At 36.0% G+C, this 16,950-nt stretch overlaps 1 protein-coding gene and 2 long non-coding RNA genes across 7 annotated transcripts in view; 1 reads left to right on the top strand and 2 right to left on the bottom strand.

Annotated features, from left to right (window-relative positions):
• Positions 1-4,482, bottom strand: part of LOC116419290 — a 73,039-nt gene extending 68,557 nt beyond the window's left edge. The window contains exon 1 of the long non-coding RNA XR_004229558.1: positions 4,388-4,482. This is a non-coding gene — a long non-coding RNA (uncharacterized LOC116419290). The remainder of the gene's footprint in view (positions 1-4,387) is intronic.
• A 1,984-nt stretch (positions 4,483-6,466) lies between these two features.
• ARMC3 (armadillo repeat containing 3) overlaps positions 6,467-16,950 on the top strand; it is a 131,822-nt gene continuing 121,338 nt past the window's right edge. For 3 of the 4 annotated variants that reach the window (XM_031939869.1, XM_031939868.1, XM_012551246.2), the window contains exons 1-2: positions 6,467-6,572; positions 11,639-11,687. In XM_031939869.1, the coding sequence (XP_031795729.1) occupies positions 11,640-11,687 (48 nt within the window). In that variant the 5' untranslated portion in view covers positions 6,467-6,572; position 11,639. Of the gene's footprint in view, positions 6,573-11,636; positions 11,688-16,950 lie in introns of those variants that run through there. The other variant, XM_031939870.1, reaches the window with a different exon arrangement.
• The window catches only part of LOC116419465, a 132,800-nt gene continuing 131,335 nt past the window's right edge, over positions 15,486-16,950 (bottom strand). For both annotated transcript variants that reach the window (XR_004229791.1, XR_004229792.1), the window contains 2 exons: positions 16,413-16,519; positions 15,486-15,668 (listed from right to left, as the gene is read on the bottom strand). This is a non-coding gene — a long non-coding RNA (uncharacterized LOC116419465). The remainder of the gene's footprint in view (positions 15,669-16,412; positions 16,520-16,950) is intronic.

The following is a 16,950-nucleotide window of genomic DNA, read 5'->3' as shown; positions in this document are numbered from 1 at the left end:
CTTTACCTTCTTTTGATTAAACTTTGTTAAATTATTTTAGTTTAGCTCTGTAAGGAATCTTATGAGTTTATCTAGATCATGAGTTCTAAATTTTTTTTTAATATTATGGTCCCCCTTTGGTAGCAGTTATGAACTTCTTATCAGAAGAATGTTTCTAATACAAAAGATGGTGAAGGAACCTAGTTGTATTAAAAGTACTATTTTCACTGTACTTTTTTTCTTTCTCATGGTTTTCCTCTCCAGTTTACTTGCATTTTCATGGTATCACTTCCCTGGTGTCATGGTTCTCTTTGAGAATGAAGGGCAAGCAACAACATGTAAATATGTTAAGTATGATTGTGTGTGTGTGTGTGTGTGTGTATGTGTGTGTGTGTATATATATATATATATATGTGTGTGTGTGTGTATATATATATATATGTTGAGAGAGAGAGAGAGAGAGAGAGAGAGAGAGAGCATCGCGTATATATCGGATTGCTTGCTATACTGAAGAGAGAAAAATGGAAATTAAAATCTTATAAAAGTGTATGTTGAAAATTAAAACTAAAATAATATATATATTTTTAAAATACTGGAAAAGGGGAAGATTCTGGGATATGACAGAATAGAATGGTATATTTCAATCTCTTCTGATTTCCTCCACAAAAATCAAGATGACTTGGGACAGAACAGGGCATCCTCCTCATACAACTTCACAAGATCTGAAGGCCCTGTGCTGGGATTAACCTGTCTGAAGTGCTAACACCTCTGGGCTAACTCTGCAGAAAATTCAGTGGGAACTCCTTGGGCTAGCTGGGTTTGGCTGGAGTCTCAGCAGGAACCACAGAAATGTTCACCTCCTGGACTGTTTGTTCAATAGGAATTTGAGTCCTGGAAGACGGAGAACCTCAGCTGTTTGGGAACACCAGGCCCAAGTGGTTCCTTCTCACCCAGGGTCATGTCTCAGCAACACAACTGTGCCTGTTGTACCCACCAAATAGTACAGGGGCAGTAGGACAGGGATGCTGCAGGCTGTGGGCACTTGCTGAAGAGTAGAGCTCTTGATTTGGGATTCCTGGTCAGAGTGGAGAGCTGAAGAGAAACTTGAGGCACCATCCTCCCATTTGTGGTGCTTATACTAATAACTCATTTAAAAAATAATGAATTGTCAAAGAAGAATGAACTCCACTATTGAAGCATATTATGGAAACAGGGAACACCTAGGTTCATCTTTAAAGGAGGATACTTTACTAAAAAAGCTTCTACCCCAAAGAATAATGTGAAATGGCTCCTTGCTCAGAGTGAATTTATAGAACTCAAAAAAGAATTTAAAAATCAAATGGGAGACATTGAGGAAAAACTAAAAAATAAAAATAAAAACCATCCAGGTAAAACAAGAAGATAATGGAAAAAGTTAACTAACTAGAAGTTAATTAGACTAGAGTCTAGAGACTAGAATAGAGTCTCAAAGATGAAAATAATTCTTTGAAAATTAGAATTGGGCAAGGGTAAAGCAATGAAGCTATGAAAGACTAAGAAATAACAAAACAGATTATAAAGAATGAGAAAATAGAATAGAATGTGAAACATCTTAGAAGAAAAAATGAAAGATTTGGAGAACAGATCAAGATGAGAAAATATAAGAATAATTAGACTGCCAGAAAGCTATGACCAAAAAGGGAATCTTGACAGAATAATGCAGGAAATAATCCAAGAAAATTGTCCTGGAGTGATAGAACATGAAGTAAAAGTAGAAATAGAAAAAAAATTCATTGATGACCACCTCAAAGAGATCCTTTGTGGAAAACACACAGGAATATTATTGCCAAATTTAGAAAACTCCAGATAAAACAGAAAATTTTGCAAGAAACAAGGAAAAACCAATTCAAATACATTGGAGTTACAATTAGAATTGTACAAGACTTATCAGCAGCTACAATAAAAGACTGCAGGCCCTGGAATCATATCGACCAACAATCAAAAGAAATAGGCCTATCACATCCAGCAAAATTATCTAAAATTTTGAATGAGAAAAAATGGACTTCACTGAACTTGAAGATTTTTCAGGACTTTCTATCAGCCAAACCCAAATTTAATAGAAAATTTAACATATAAAAGCCCATATCAAAGATCAATTTTAATGAACTCAACATGGATAAATTGTTTAAACATGGACATTGTTTATGTTTTTTAACATGGGAAATGTATATTATATGTTTAAGATTCACATCCACCACAGGGTATCTCAAAAGAAATATTAGTAGAGTCAATATAAAAACAGGAATCATTCTACAAGTAAGGTTCAGAGGAAGAATAGACACAGAGACATTGGAGGGTGGGAGGAGGGCTCATAGTTCTAAAAACCTACTCACATCGGGAATGTGTTTAATAGGCAACACTACCTATATATCTTAAAGGATATAGCATTCTTCAAAATCTATAAAGAAATAAGGGGGAAAGGATGCACAAGTGGAGAAGCAAAAGGTGAGGATAGAAAACAAGGGAAGGATCCCTGGGTAGGGGGAACTTAAATAATATCAAGGCAAATTATGGAGCAAAATTTAATTAAAGTGTCAACAAAGATAGGAATGATGTGTGTATATGGGGTATGTGTGTGTGTGATTGTGTGTATGTATGAATATAACTATATGTATACATAAATATAACTTTTCTTAACTATAGCCTGCTTGGGAGTGGTGGGGGGAACATAAGGGGGAAAAAGAATAAAGTTAATAAGATGCTCAGCAGAGAAGCAAAGAACAATTTACAAGAAAGTAAAGGAAAAATACACTTATGAATATAATTTCTTTTAATAATATATATACTTTCTCGATCTGGCAATTTGATCCTTATTTTGTTTTGTATTCTTTTTCTGTTTTTCTTTGTTTTTTCAAATAAAATACATTTTTTTAAAAATTGAAAAAAGATTGTAAAAAAAGATTGAAAAAAAAGTTGAATAACACTATGTTAGTAATTTCTGATCTAGACCAATTCCCTCACTTTATACATGAAGCTGCTAAGTCCCAGAGAGTTTGAGTGACTTGCTTAAATTCATGCAGATAGCTAGAGTCAGAGCTAGGATTCAAACATAGATAAAATGATGAAAAATTGGGCATCCTTTCCAATGTATACTGTGAATTAGGTGTTTCTAAATAGAAAAAGTTTTGGTAATACTAAAGTTGTGAATACACACACACACACACAAATATACATACTCTAGATCTGTTGTTTCATTGATGTAGGACAATTAAGAATACTGCCTCTGCTAATATAGCCATCTTCTTTCTAATTTACAGGTGTGAAGTGATGTGTACTACATGAGTGATGGTCATTTTTAATTCTGTAGAGACTGTCATATGTGATGAGGGCATATTTTAAAATCATCCGGAGCCAGGAATTCAGGTTAAGGGAAAATCTTCAATCTTTATTCTCAATAGAGGTGAAGAAGGATTGGAGGTGAAGGGGGATCGAAGGTGAAGGGAGGATCATGAGAGCAATGTGTGCAGCTGCTTTAAGAAGCCAGACAGCAGTGTCTCCCTCCCTCTCTTCCTGCCCCTCTGCCTCCACCCACCCAAATTGTCATTTCCTATACAACACATCAGGACTTGCACAAAGAGTGGGTGGGGGCTATTCTTTCTCTAAGCATATATATTAATAGTATATGGTCCAATTACTATTTAGCCTCACGTGCCTGGAACCTCAGTACATTAATTCGAGCTTCAGCCCATTACAGTCATATTGTTATAAAATCATAGACTGAGAGCTGTAAGATGCCTTGGAGACCATCTCTGTTCCCTAATTTATAGATGAGGAAATTGACTTCTATGGTAATTTATCCAAGGTCACAAATAGTAAGCATCAAAAATAGGATTTAACCTTTTTTTGTTGTTTTTTGCTGAGGCAGTTGTGGTTAAGTGACTTGCCCAGGGTCACATAGCTAGTCACACTTAACACTTCAAGTGTATGAGGGGATTTAAGATTTCTAAAGCTCTACTCTTTCCAATGAACAATGCTGCCTCCCATGATCAATGGACACACAATAGTAGTAAATTAGCCTTTTGTTTCTGGGAGAAGTTTTTGGTCATTAAGGATGACTTGCAATTTTCAGCCTGCTTTCCTTCTTTTTAATCCTGAATCTGATTTGTTGTTGATCTGTACTCTGTACCAGAGAGTACACATTCACACTTATTCACTTACCACCCATATACACAGGTATACATACTATTGTACAAGAGTTACAGATTTTCCATTTACCAAGCATATCATAATCCAAGAAGTAGTCCTAAAGTGGTTTTTCTTTATATGATTTAGACCAAAGAGATCTCATCCAAGAGATTCTACAGTGTCCTCAGCTTTTATGGAACTAGCACAATATCATGAGCAAGCAGTAGAATCTGGACAATCTCACCATCTCTAAGGAATCCATTTTCTGTTCTGAATCTCCCTCATGATCATGTGAAACACCTTTAGTGAGAATGTCTCTCTGTTTTATGTTTTGTCTGATATTAAAGACAAATGTCTTTCAAAGAATTCGGAATAATTCTGATGCATTCTGAAGACAATGTGTTGGAACAATGTCTTCAGAATGCATCAGAATTATTCCAAATAATTGGGAAGAGAAGGGAATTCTCTGTTGGAAGAGAAGGTCATTTTTTCTAATCATTAAGAAAACAAACAGAAAGCATGATGGGATCTTATATCTCTCAGTCAATTGTCTGATGTGACTTATTGTATAGTATTATTTTTGAATGTTTACCTGTTGATTTCAGAGAGTCCTGGAGAGACTTACATGAACTGATGCTAAGTGAAATGAGCAGAACCAGGAGATCATTATACACGGCAACAATAAGACTATATGATGATCAATTCTGATGGATGTGGTTCTCTTCAACAATGAGATGACTCAAACTAGTTCAAATTGTTCAGTGATGAAGAAAGCCATTTACACCCAAAGAGAGGATTGTGGGAATAGAGTATGGACCACAACATAGCATTTTCACTCTTTCTGTTGATGTTTGCTTGCATTTTGTTTTCTTTCTCAGGTTTTTTTTTCCTTCTTGATCCAATTTTTCTTGTGCAACAAGATAACTGTATAAATATGTATACATATATTGGATTTAACATATATTTTAACATATTTAACATATATTGGAATACTTGTCATCTAGGGGAGGGGGGAGGGGAAAGGAGGGAAAAATTTGGAACAGAAAGTGTTGCAAGGGTCAATGTTGAAAAATTACCGGTGCCTATGTTTTGTCAATAAAAAGCTTTAATAAAATAAAAAAGAAAGTGCACCTGTTCTGTACTCATGCCCATTTTGTCCGTGTAGAATGGAATTGATGCAATGATAGAATCCTTGGACTAATCACAAAGATATTACTGCAAATCTAACCCTGGGAGAGTCAACTAAATTCTATTTGCCTCAATTTTCTCATCTGTAAAATGAGCTGGAAAAGGAAATGGTAGATCACTCCAGTAGTTTTGCCAAGAAAATCCCCAAAGGAGTGATGACTTGAAAATAGACTAAGCCACAACAACAGTTGGAAAGGTGTCTATATAGGTTGGTAGTTTCTGATTTTCTGAATCATCTTTTTTTTCAGGATTAATAAAATCTGATTTCTGAGTATTCCCTTTTGGCTCACTCTCATAACCGACAGCAAGGATTTCCTCTGTGCACACTCCGTTGATTCCGGCTGCTTTCTCTCCGTCTTTGTTCTGCCTGTTTTTGGCAGAATGTAAGCTACTCTTTCTATCAGTTTGACATCGAAGGGAGGAGCCGCAAGACCCCGGCTACACTGACTCTGAGATTTTGTTTTGTTTTGTTTTGTTTTGAAGGACAGGGGACATAGGCGCAAGGTGGTGCCTCTTTTGGAGAACACGATGGCGAGTAAACAAGAGAGGAATAAAGGGGCTGTTGAGTATCAGCGAGGAGGTCATAAACAACCGCTATTATTGCAAAATTGTACAAAGAACTATCACCGGGAGGTGCATTACTTAGCACAAATTAACCGCTCGTTTTCCGAGGGTTTCAGTGTGTATACTAAGATAGGATGGGGATGACTCTTAGGAGAAATTGAGATATAGGAGGGGACAGAGCCCTGACAATAGTCAAGGACTACCAGGGGACGCAAAGCGTTTTATAAAGCGCAGTGGAAGTCAGATTGGCCGTGGGGCTGTTGTATTTAAAATTGTTCACCCACTGGAGCCGGTTGTTAAAATGCGATGTGAAAAGGACGGCCATCTGAACCTATCATTCTTACTAAAAACAAGCCAGGGTTTATTCAATCTTTGAAAAATGAGAGAAGAGCAGCGGGCATTAGCTCCCTCCGCCAAGCCAGGAGCTGGTCCAAGCTCCAAGGGATGCGATGCCATAGGAGGCAATGGGATGGATGCTCTCTCTCTGCAAGGCGGGACAGGGGGCGGGACCTAGACCTATTGAGGGGAGACGCATGCGTTGAATTCTCCGCTCTCTTTCCTTCCCCACCCCAGTCTCCTAGCAACTGAAAACAACCCGAAGCTCAATCCTGGAGGAGTGAGGGAGGGAGTGGGAGGGAGCTTGATTGTGGGGCGGTTGATCACGGTTCGCAAAACAGGTAAGGGCCAAGGCTGGACAGGAAGAGGGAGCTTGAAGGCAGCATAGAGGGCCTGGGGGCAGGTAGACTCCCTAGAACCCGGGTTGATGGGGCAGGCTTGGAGGAAACGTTCAGAGCCAGACATGGTGTTATGAAGGGACCCCTTGCTCCTACCTCCACTTACTCAGTGCTCACCTATTTCAGAGCCCTGCCTGGCTAGGGTATTGGTTTTTGTATTTTTCTTTATCTCTTCACCTCTTTTTTCCTTCTCCCTTCCTTTTCTAACGCTTTCCTCTCCTTCTTCTTTTCCCCTTCTCACTCCCTCTCATTGTCCTCTTTCCTCCTCCTTCCCCATTCTTTCCTTTCCCAACGCCTTTTCTTTACCTCCCTTCTTTTTCCCGCTAACAACCCCCCTCCCTCTTTCCTTTTTTCAGTGCCTCTTCTTTCACCACTTTTTTTCCCTTTTCCCTTCTCTTAATTCCTTTTTCTTTCTTTCTATTCTTCTTCCCTTTTTTATTGTTTCTTCTTTCATTTCCCCTTCCCTCTTCTCCCTTCACCTCTTCTTTACCCTCTTTCTTTCTTACCCTTCTCTTTCCTGGTATTTGTCTTTCTGTCTCCCTTTTCCTTTTCTTCTTCCTCTTCTACTCCCTTCATCCCTGTCTTCCTTCTTCTAACCCTATAGTGACCAGCCTGAGTTCATATATTAACTATCAGACTTAGAAGGCAAATCCTTTAAAATCTCAAATGCCCTCAGGCAACTCTCCAAGCCGATAAGGTACTGACTGGTGGGAAGTTTTCTAGATACACTTCAGGAATTTCCATTTATGACACCTCTACAAGTCTAGAACTGATCCTTTTCCCCACCCCTTCTCTTAAAAAAAAAGAAAAAGAAAGAAAAAGTGATGATCGAATTCCTCCCAGCTTTAATAAGCTTTAGAAAGAATAAACCAAGAAGGGAAGGGAGAAGAAAGCATGACCATAAAAGGGAGTTAGAAGCTTCAAATAGAAGTTGTTTTAAACAGTTACCTAGGTCCAAATCAGAATAGAGGCACATTATGAGTAAAGAATAGAAAACCAATCTCAGAATCAGGAAGACTGGCCTCCAGCCCCATTGACACAAAGTAATTATAAGACCCTGGCCAGTTAATCTCTCAGGTGTTCAGGGAGGCAACTCTTTAAAACTATAACTTAGAGAAAATACTAACCTACACTGTAATCATGTATGTTTCCCCGTGGGTTTAAGATTCCATCCTAAATCTGTCTTGTCTTCTCCCTCTTCATTCTTTCTCTTCTATATTTCTTCTTTCCTGTTTCCATTATTTTCTGTTTCTGTTTGTCTCAGTCTCTTCATGTCTCTCTCCCCATCCCCTACTTCCCCAAAGCTCCCATTGCTTTAATTGAGTTTGCTAGATGTTCCATACACATCTTCCCTCCTTTCCAAATTTCCTCCTGTGACTTACTACCTCAGAATTATCTTGGACTCTCATTCTCCCTCAGTCCACATATCCAATTAAATGTTATTTCTGCCATCTTGCATCTGATCCCTTCAGGACACCGATACCTGCTGCCTTAATTCTGACCTTCAAGACCTCTCACCTAGATTACTATCACATCCTCTGTGCCTCCAATGTTTCACCCCTGGTTTATCTTACATACTGCTACCAAAATAATTTTCCCCTGAAGTCAGAAGATCTGACTCTGTGACTCCCCTTCTTCGTTAACTTCCAGTACTTTCCTGTTTTCTCAAGGATCCAGTCTAAATCCCTCTATTTAGCTTTTAAAGCCCTATATAACCAGGCCCAACCTATCAATGGCCTTATTGGATGCTATTCCCTCTCCCACCCCCTGCAAATCCAGACAAAGAGACATTTTGTCTAATCCTTACATATAACATTCCATTTTCTTTCTCTGTGGCCTTGTACTGGCTTTCCTTTTGCCTGGAATATACTCTTCTTACTCTGTCACAGAATTCTTCTTTTCATGAAGTACCTCAGGCAACACCTGCATTAAACCATTCTGATCCTTCTCAACTCCTAGTACCCTCCTTTTGCCAGCTAATCTATTTAAATACTATATAGGTGCATGTGAGTGTGTGTGTGTGTGTGTGTGTGTGTGTGTATGCACACAATATACATCCTTATGTAATACATATAATTTGCATTTATTCATCTTATATTTGTATTGCACACATTTTATAAGTACTTTCTTCTCCACTGAAGCATAAATATGGAGTGATTCTTTCATTCTTTGCATTTGTATCCCTAGCCCTGAGAATAATGTCTGGCATAATATACTAGGCACTTAATGCTTGATTCATTGGTTAGTACAAGGTTTGTCTTCACAATTTCTCTATAACAGTGAAATCATGAGTCCCAATTCATATCCAAAACAGAATATGATTGTAGAACTCCCAAAGTTGTTACTCCATTTTTTGTGGAACTTCTTTATTTACTACTACGAACCGTTAATGCTGAAATAAGAAAAATGGGTGCTAAGAGTTAGCATTAGAAGCTTCCAAAGATATATGTCTATTGCCTTCAGTTCTCCGATTCCAAATCCAATGCACTTTGCCAGAAGAGAGTCTAGGAAAGAGGGAGGACCTGGCTGAGAGCCCAGTCAAATTCTGTCCTAGAGCTCTGGGGAAGAACTAGGTCTAAGGATTTGCTAGAGGCCAGGGTTTAATTTACCCTGTCAGTGCCCCTCTGAGCTTAAGGCCCTGGGGGTGGGGTGTGGAATGAGGGAGGGGGACATGTGCTCCAAAGGACTAATAATGGGAGGGAGCTGGAGGGAGCCTCAGGCTTTTGAGGATTTTTTTTTTTTTTTTGCCTTCAATCAGTCAACATCATTGATTAGGAATCTGTGCCAGTAACTGTGCTGTGATGGAAAATCATTGGAAACCAGGTAGCACAACTATTTGCAGAATTGCTTCTCCAGTGTTGTTCATAAAGAAAATTTTATTAGGATCACTGGATTTATAGGAGACAGCAATTTTCATTAGCTCATTAAATTTTATTTATATCTATAAAATTGTATAACAAAAAATTATAGTATCATATACACTCCTATTTCTTGTGTTTTGCAAATAGAAACAATTGTGTTTGATTGTTAAGTAGAACTTTTCCTAAAGATTTTGTTGTGACCTATATCAGGGCTTCTTAAACTTTTCCCAACTCATGACCCTTTTATATGTGACCCCAAGTATATAGGTATATAAAATTGTATACAAATTAAACATTTCCTGATAATCATAATTTCACAATGACCACATTCAGTTATGAGACTCCATATGGCATCAGAAGCTGGGGCCTAAATGGCTTGTTAAGGTCTTGTCCCAAGGAGCAGTCAGTAGAGTGTTCAGTGTCTAGCACATGGTGGGCACTTAAATTCTACTTGACTGATTCCCATCTGACACACTGCTACCAGCTTAGTTCAGGACCTTACTGCTTTTCTCTCGATTATTCCCACAGCCTCTTATGTGGTCTTCTTTCCTCAAGTCTTTCCCCACTCTAATCCATCCAATACACATCCAATAAATCCAATACAGCTAAAGGCATTTTTGTGGAATATGGATCTGACCACCTTGCTTTCTTTCTTAATTCTGGTATTCCCTATTGCCTGGAGAACAAAATACAAACCCCTTTCTTTTAGTTTTTAAAAGTACCAGATTGCTCAGTTTTTCTAATTTTATTATCTATTGTTTCTCTCTGGCACTCTGGATTCAGCCTGATTTATCCTTTCTTTCTAACTTCTAATCTTTCATCTATCATAGCCAGGTCTGGAATGTACAGTCTCATCATCTCCCCCTCACAGAACCTTTCTTCCTTCTTCACCTTCTACACTAAACTTTTCCTTATCCCCCCAATTCCTAGTACCTTCCCTCTCAATCCAGCTTCTTAAAAAGTATTTATTTTGTATTTATATTTTATTTAATGTATTTTCTATTTTGTATTTTTGTGGGGTTTTTGTATTTTGTATTCATTTAATATATTTATAGATATACTTCTTGCTTTCTTTGTTAGAATGTAAATTTCTTGTCAGTACAGATTATTTAATTTTTTTGCATCTACATCCTAAACATATACCATAATCCCTGGCACATAGTAGGTAATAATAAATGTTACATTTTGATTGATTGAATAAAATAGTATAATAGAATATATATATATATATATATATATATATATATATATATATATATATAATTCCTGTTTATGGAGGCTTTAACACAACCACCCTGTGAGGATAGTAGTACAAGTGCTGTTATCTTTATTTTATGTATGAGAACCTAAAGCTCTTATTAAATGATTTGTTAATGATTACACATCTAATTAATACATGAAACAGAATATAAAGCCCAACTTATCCTCCAACCTTGCCAAACTGAGGATGGTCCTCATATGAAAAGATATGCTGTCTATACTCAAAATCTTTTTCACTTAATAGAACCTATTAGGTCTATGAAGTGATGAATTTTTAAACCATGACAATTATATATATATATATATATATATATATATATATATATATATTTAAAATTATACTATAAAGAGCTTGTGATCTCTGCTGATTGAGAGTACCTACAGCAATAAAATTACAAGTTCTTGACACATAGTTTTTATTTAACAAAATGAACAACTTTGTTTTGTCAGTACCATATATGATTATGTAGAATAGAAAAAAAAAAGGGCAGGTTATGGTTTCAAAAGATTTCAGAATTAACTTCTACATTTCATGACAGCAATTCCCACAAAGTAATTTTGATCAATCTTTAAAATGAAAGACATACATACATACACAGAGATAGAGACAGAGATAGAGACACAGAAAGGCAGAAGACAGAGAAAGAGATAGAAGATGAATACTGGATTAGTGCCATAAAAGATTTAATTCTGCTGTTATTTAGTCATCCTTTGTCAGAGAATCAGTCATTGGTTTTTTTTTAAGCATCATTACTGCCTACATTTCACAAGCAAAGTCAGGGCTTTTCAACATCATTCTTAATAAACTCATGAAAATATAAACTGTATAATAGGAATAGTAAGTGATAGAGAGAAAATAGAGTAATTTGTTTTTGTCTATCCTTTTAGAATGGGTAAAAAAATAAAAAAGGAAGTAGAACCTCCTCCTAAGGATGTGGTAAGTTTTCTAGTTTGCAATATATTATAAGAAAATTAATTTGATAGTACTTGGACTATTGATTTTTTGACAACTCTTACTGAAAAGGGGACTTTGGAGGGTTTATAAACTATATTGTTAAATACAGGGAGATACATGATTATTTAAGTCCAAAATCTGGCTAATGTCTAAATTATCCAGTTCTAATATAATATATCTTGGAACAAAAAATTGAAATATTGTGATCATTTAATTACAAGATTAGAGACCCACAATTATTTTCATTTCAAGGATATGAATGATATATCAGATTAATGAGTGACCCTTTTTAGTTATTTAGCCAGAATTTGAACTATAATTATTTTATGTGAAGAAAGCTGTCTAAAATTAGTTCAGTTATCTGGATATCATATTACATTATATACTTAGATTCTGATGTGTATAAATGCTTCACCACTACTCTATCATTTGGCCATTTTCTACTACACAGGACATATATCCACTGATGTCTCTTTCTTTCAAAAAAAATGTTTTCTTTTTTTAAGATTGCAAACAACTGAAAGATTTGTCTTTTTTCAAAGCTAGAGGGAATGCCCTGGGCTGTTAAAGTTTCAAATTTGACACCTGTAAAGAGGCAAATATAAATAAAACATGAAATAAAAAACTTTGTGAAACAGCCATAAATAAGATTTTCTTCTTTTGAAAGAAACAGGATTGTAGGCCATAATTAGTATAATGTTAGAGCTGGAAAAACTCATAGTGATCATCTAACCCAATCTCCCATTCATTTTAGGAATTTTTTTTAACATAAGCAATCATGAAGAATACAAGTGATGGAGAACTCCTTGGTTCTTTTTGTTCCCTCTGGAGTTAGGAGAAAAATAATGAACTATTTTAAAATGGCCATCATAGGATAGATTAAGTTACTGAAAAGAATTTTAGAAGACTATTTGGTCCAACATCTTTCATTTGATCTGAAACCCTGAGAAGGGGAAGTGATCTTCCAAAATCACACAGGAAGAATTGGAACATAGGTTTTCTGACTGACTCCAAAGTTTCTTATGCATAAAGCTGTCCGTTTCATGTAATTGAAATGACCTGCTTTATCCTTTGTAATCACTTTCATCACTTGTTTCCAAAGTTGTGAAAAATACTTGATTTGGTTTTCTTTTATTTTTTTATTCTGAGATTTTTAAAAACATTCAAATCATTTGTTTATGTTGAGCTTATTGTGTCATGTAGTATAAAATGTGAATCTAAACATAATTTCTACCAACTCTTCAGGTTTTCCAGCATTTCCTGCAAAAAAATTTTATTCCCCATTAGGCTGTGAGTTCCTTGAGAGCAGGGAGTGTTTCATTTTACTTCTTTTTGTATCTTCAGTGCTTATGCCTGACACATAGTAGGTATTTAATAGATGCAAATTAATTGATTTATGTTGCTGGAATTATTAAATAACTGGGTTGCTGAGTTCACAGTTAAGAGAAGAGGAAAATGAAGAAAAAATCTTTTGTATCAGATAACTTTGATAAAAGTCTGATATCTAAAATATGTACCTATATATAGGTACATATGTAGAATTTATATATATATATATATATATATATATATATATATATATATATAATATCAAAACACATAAACAATGAAAGTGTTAAAAGGATATAAACTGTTTTCAAAAGAATTACAAGCTGGGGGCAGCTAGGTGGTGCAGTGGATAGAGCATCATTCCTGAAGTCAGGAAGACCTGAGTTCAAATGTGACCTCAGACACTTTAACACTTCCTATCTGTGTGACCCTGCACAAGTCATTTAACCCCAGTTGCCTCAGGGGAAAAAAGAGAAGAAGAAAAAGAAGAATTACAAACCATTATCAGCCATGTAAAAGGCCGTTCCAAATCACTAATAATAAAGCAATATACATCCAAAAAAAGCTTTAAAGTTTCACTTCAGATTCAATAAATTGGCAAAGATGACAAAAGATGGAAATAATGGTGAGGATGTAGGAAGACATGCACACTAACACACTATTCATGGAACTATGGATTGGTCCAAACATGAAAAGAAATCTGGAACTAATTCTAAGAAAATGAACAAAACATTAATATTCTTTGACCCCTACTGCCATATGAAATTTCTTGTGTATACTAAACTATGTATAGCAGTACTATTCATAATAGCAAAGAATTAGAAACAAAATAGATATCCATCTATCAGAGAATGGTTAAACAAATTATCACCCAGAAAAGAAATATAGCTGTGCTATTGGAAATGGTGAATATGAAGAATTTGATAAGATATGTATGAACTGGTATAAAGTAAGAAGGATGAAGAAACAATATACACAATGACAAGATAAATGTAAAGAATAGTATCAGACATTGAAACTGAATATTGTTGAGTTCAATTATTATGATTCAGCCTGACCCCAAAGAAGGAATATATTCTACCTCTTATTTGGAGGTATAAGGCACTATGAAAGTGGAATAGAGGATATACTTTCAGACTTTAATGATACATAGACTAATTTTGCTGAACTGTTTTTCTTAATTTTTGTTTGTAATAAAGGATGGTTTTCTTAGTAAGAGAGAAGAAACTTTAGAAAATGTAAGCAATGTAAAATATATTAATAAACATTTTTAAAGTGGCTATCATGTATCCCCTTAATTCATCTCTTTTTAAGGTTTAATAACTCCATTCCTTATATTAGACAATTTGTTGCCTCTTCACTATCATAATGCTTCAATCTTCCCTGATCATGGCCCTAGAGCTCTAGATATGGTCTGACCAGTACAGGATAAAATGGGACTATTGTATCCTTTATATATTATATTTCCATTTATATAAGCTGACATTGCATTAGTTTTGTTAGAGGCCATATCATACCATTCACTTATACTGAATAGCTTCCTGGAAGACAGTAGCCTAATTTTTTAATCAGAATTCTTTAGGAAGAACTTATTCAGTCTGAGGTTAGACAAGCTGAGGTTTAGACATTCAATCTGACATTAGACTATGCTTGGAATTAAGATCTGCATATCACAGTCCTTTATAATTAGACATCTTAGAACATTATGTGCAGTGACATAATGAGCAATTTTGTGACTGGAATAAAATATTACATCTAGAATTTTTATACTTCCCCATATTATGATGAGGCAAAGTCTTAGAATAGTAACCATACCAGAAAGCATCCCGTACTATATCTTATTAGCATTATTATTACATACTTAATATTATTGGTGAAATACCCCAAAAATATATCAAATATGCCTGAAATGCACAGAATATCTGAGGTAAAAAAAAAGAGGCATAAATATTTGTTCCTCTTGCCATCTCCTTATTTATCATTCTACTACAGAAATGTCCAGGGCAATTTCCATGTAAGAGAAGCTATTGAGAAGGCTAAGGCAATACAGTATATCTTTTCAAGTTCCCCACTGGATAAGGAAAGAGCAAACCGCTCCAGTATTTTTTGCCAAGAGAACTCCAAACGTTTTAAAAATGTTTATTAATATATGTGATCCTGTGAAGCTGATAAAAACAATTCTTATTTTAGAGATGAGGAAACTGAATCATTTAATGACATGGCTAGAATCCTAGCTAGGAGTGTCCAAGGCTGAGAATAGAGCAGGGAAGTGCTGTGGTCCATGATGTCACAAAGATAGACAAGACTAAAAAACTAAACTGCAACCACAAAGTCCTAGAGGTGTACCTTGCATTTGATATATTTTTTCACAGAATTAGAATTTAAAATTGGAAGGAACCCTAGAAATCAAATAGTTGAACCAGTACCTGAATAAGATAGATGTATTTGCCTTAAAATTAAATTTTATTGAGCTCAGGGAAATTCCTTATACCTTACATAGTAGTAAAGGATGTCACTGAACAGCAGTAATATAATAATTAGTTGCACAGGTCTCAACTTCTGGTTGCACTGCATCCATTGTGGTAACAATGTAGTTATTCCTCTTCATTCCCCTCCATCTTCTTTCTGGGGTTCCTGGAAGGGACATGAACATTTTCTTTATTAACTCCCATATATAGTTCTCTTGCTCATAATCTTTACAATTGTCCAGGTAGTAGAACCACACACATTTATTTAAAACAAAATGCATTTCAGGTCCTCCTCTAGATTCCCCCCCCCCCTTGTACAGAAGCAAATTGTTCCCATGATTGCTAAGGAAATTCACAGTAATATACCAATAAAGAGGTCTGAGGCATGGAAAATTGGACAAATCTTCCATATTTGTGGTAACACTAATGAATACAGTTTAGTCACTGGAAAATAGGGAATGAGTCAATGTAACTATTATTTAAAACTCAGAAAGCTCTGTATACAGGGAGATAAATGTGATATAATCTCATTCCTTAGTTCCAGTAACAGACTTTGTTCTTCATGGAACCTTTTTTGCCTTCTCTAAAATTTGTGGAGTGTTTTGGATTCCCTCCTATGGGTAGTGAATGTTGCTAGATTATCAAGACTGGCATTTACTGAGTTTTTAGTAAAGATTGCACATGGGGAGAATTCACAGACTCTGTGAAAAGAGCAGTGTCTATGGATTAGTCGGCAAATTGGGACACTGAATAAAATGGCACATGATGGATAGCATGACATAGAGAAAGCCCTGGATTTAAGAGTCAGGAGTCCTAGGTTCTGTTCTCAGCCTCAGACACTTTCTGGCTATATCATCAAATGATTCTCTTTCTTCTTCTCTAAAGTAAGGATGATTGTTTCTCTACCTACCTTTCGGGACTTGTGTGGGAAAAGTACAACATGAACTTGTGTTCATATTCTTGAGAAGCCATCCATTGTCATGAGGATGGTGATATTCCCTCGTAAAAGCCATAAGTCTGTTTAAAAATATTCTTCACATGTTACCATGGTTAAGGAAACATTCTAGTATCGATCCTACTTCACCCCCCCCCCCCCGATTTAAACGAGGATCTCTGCACACCCTGATACTAATCATTTCATTAACATAGAACCAGAGGTATCATGCTCCCTCTGATGAGGGAGAGGAATGCAATAACATTCAGTAAATGCCTACTGTATACAAGCCATTATGTTGGTCACTTTACAAATGTCACTGCCTTTGATGCTCCACGACAACCCTGTAGAGTCGGTACCTTACTATCCCTGTTTATAGTTGAGACTTGTCTAGGTCACTGCTAGGTGGAACCATAGTGCACAGAGTGCTAGGCCTGGCATAAAGTTGGGAAGACTCATTTTCCTGAGTTCAAATCTAGCCTCTGGCATTTACTGGCTGAGTGATCCTGGGAAA

This window comes from Sarcophilus harrisii, chromosome 5, assembly GCF_902635505.1.
Source record: "Sarcophilus harrisii chromosome 5, mSarHar1.11, whole genome shotgun sequence".
Classification (NCBI taxonomy): domain Eukaryota; kingdom Metazoa; phylum Chordata; class Mammalia; order Dasyuromorphia; family Dasyuridae; genus Sarcophilus; species Sarcophilus harrisii.
The sequence above is the reverse complement of the archived record's forward strand: the minus strand, read 5'-3'. Positions and strand labels throughout refer to the sequence as shown.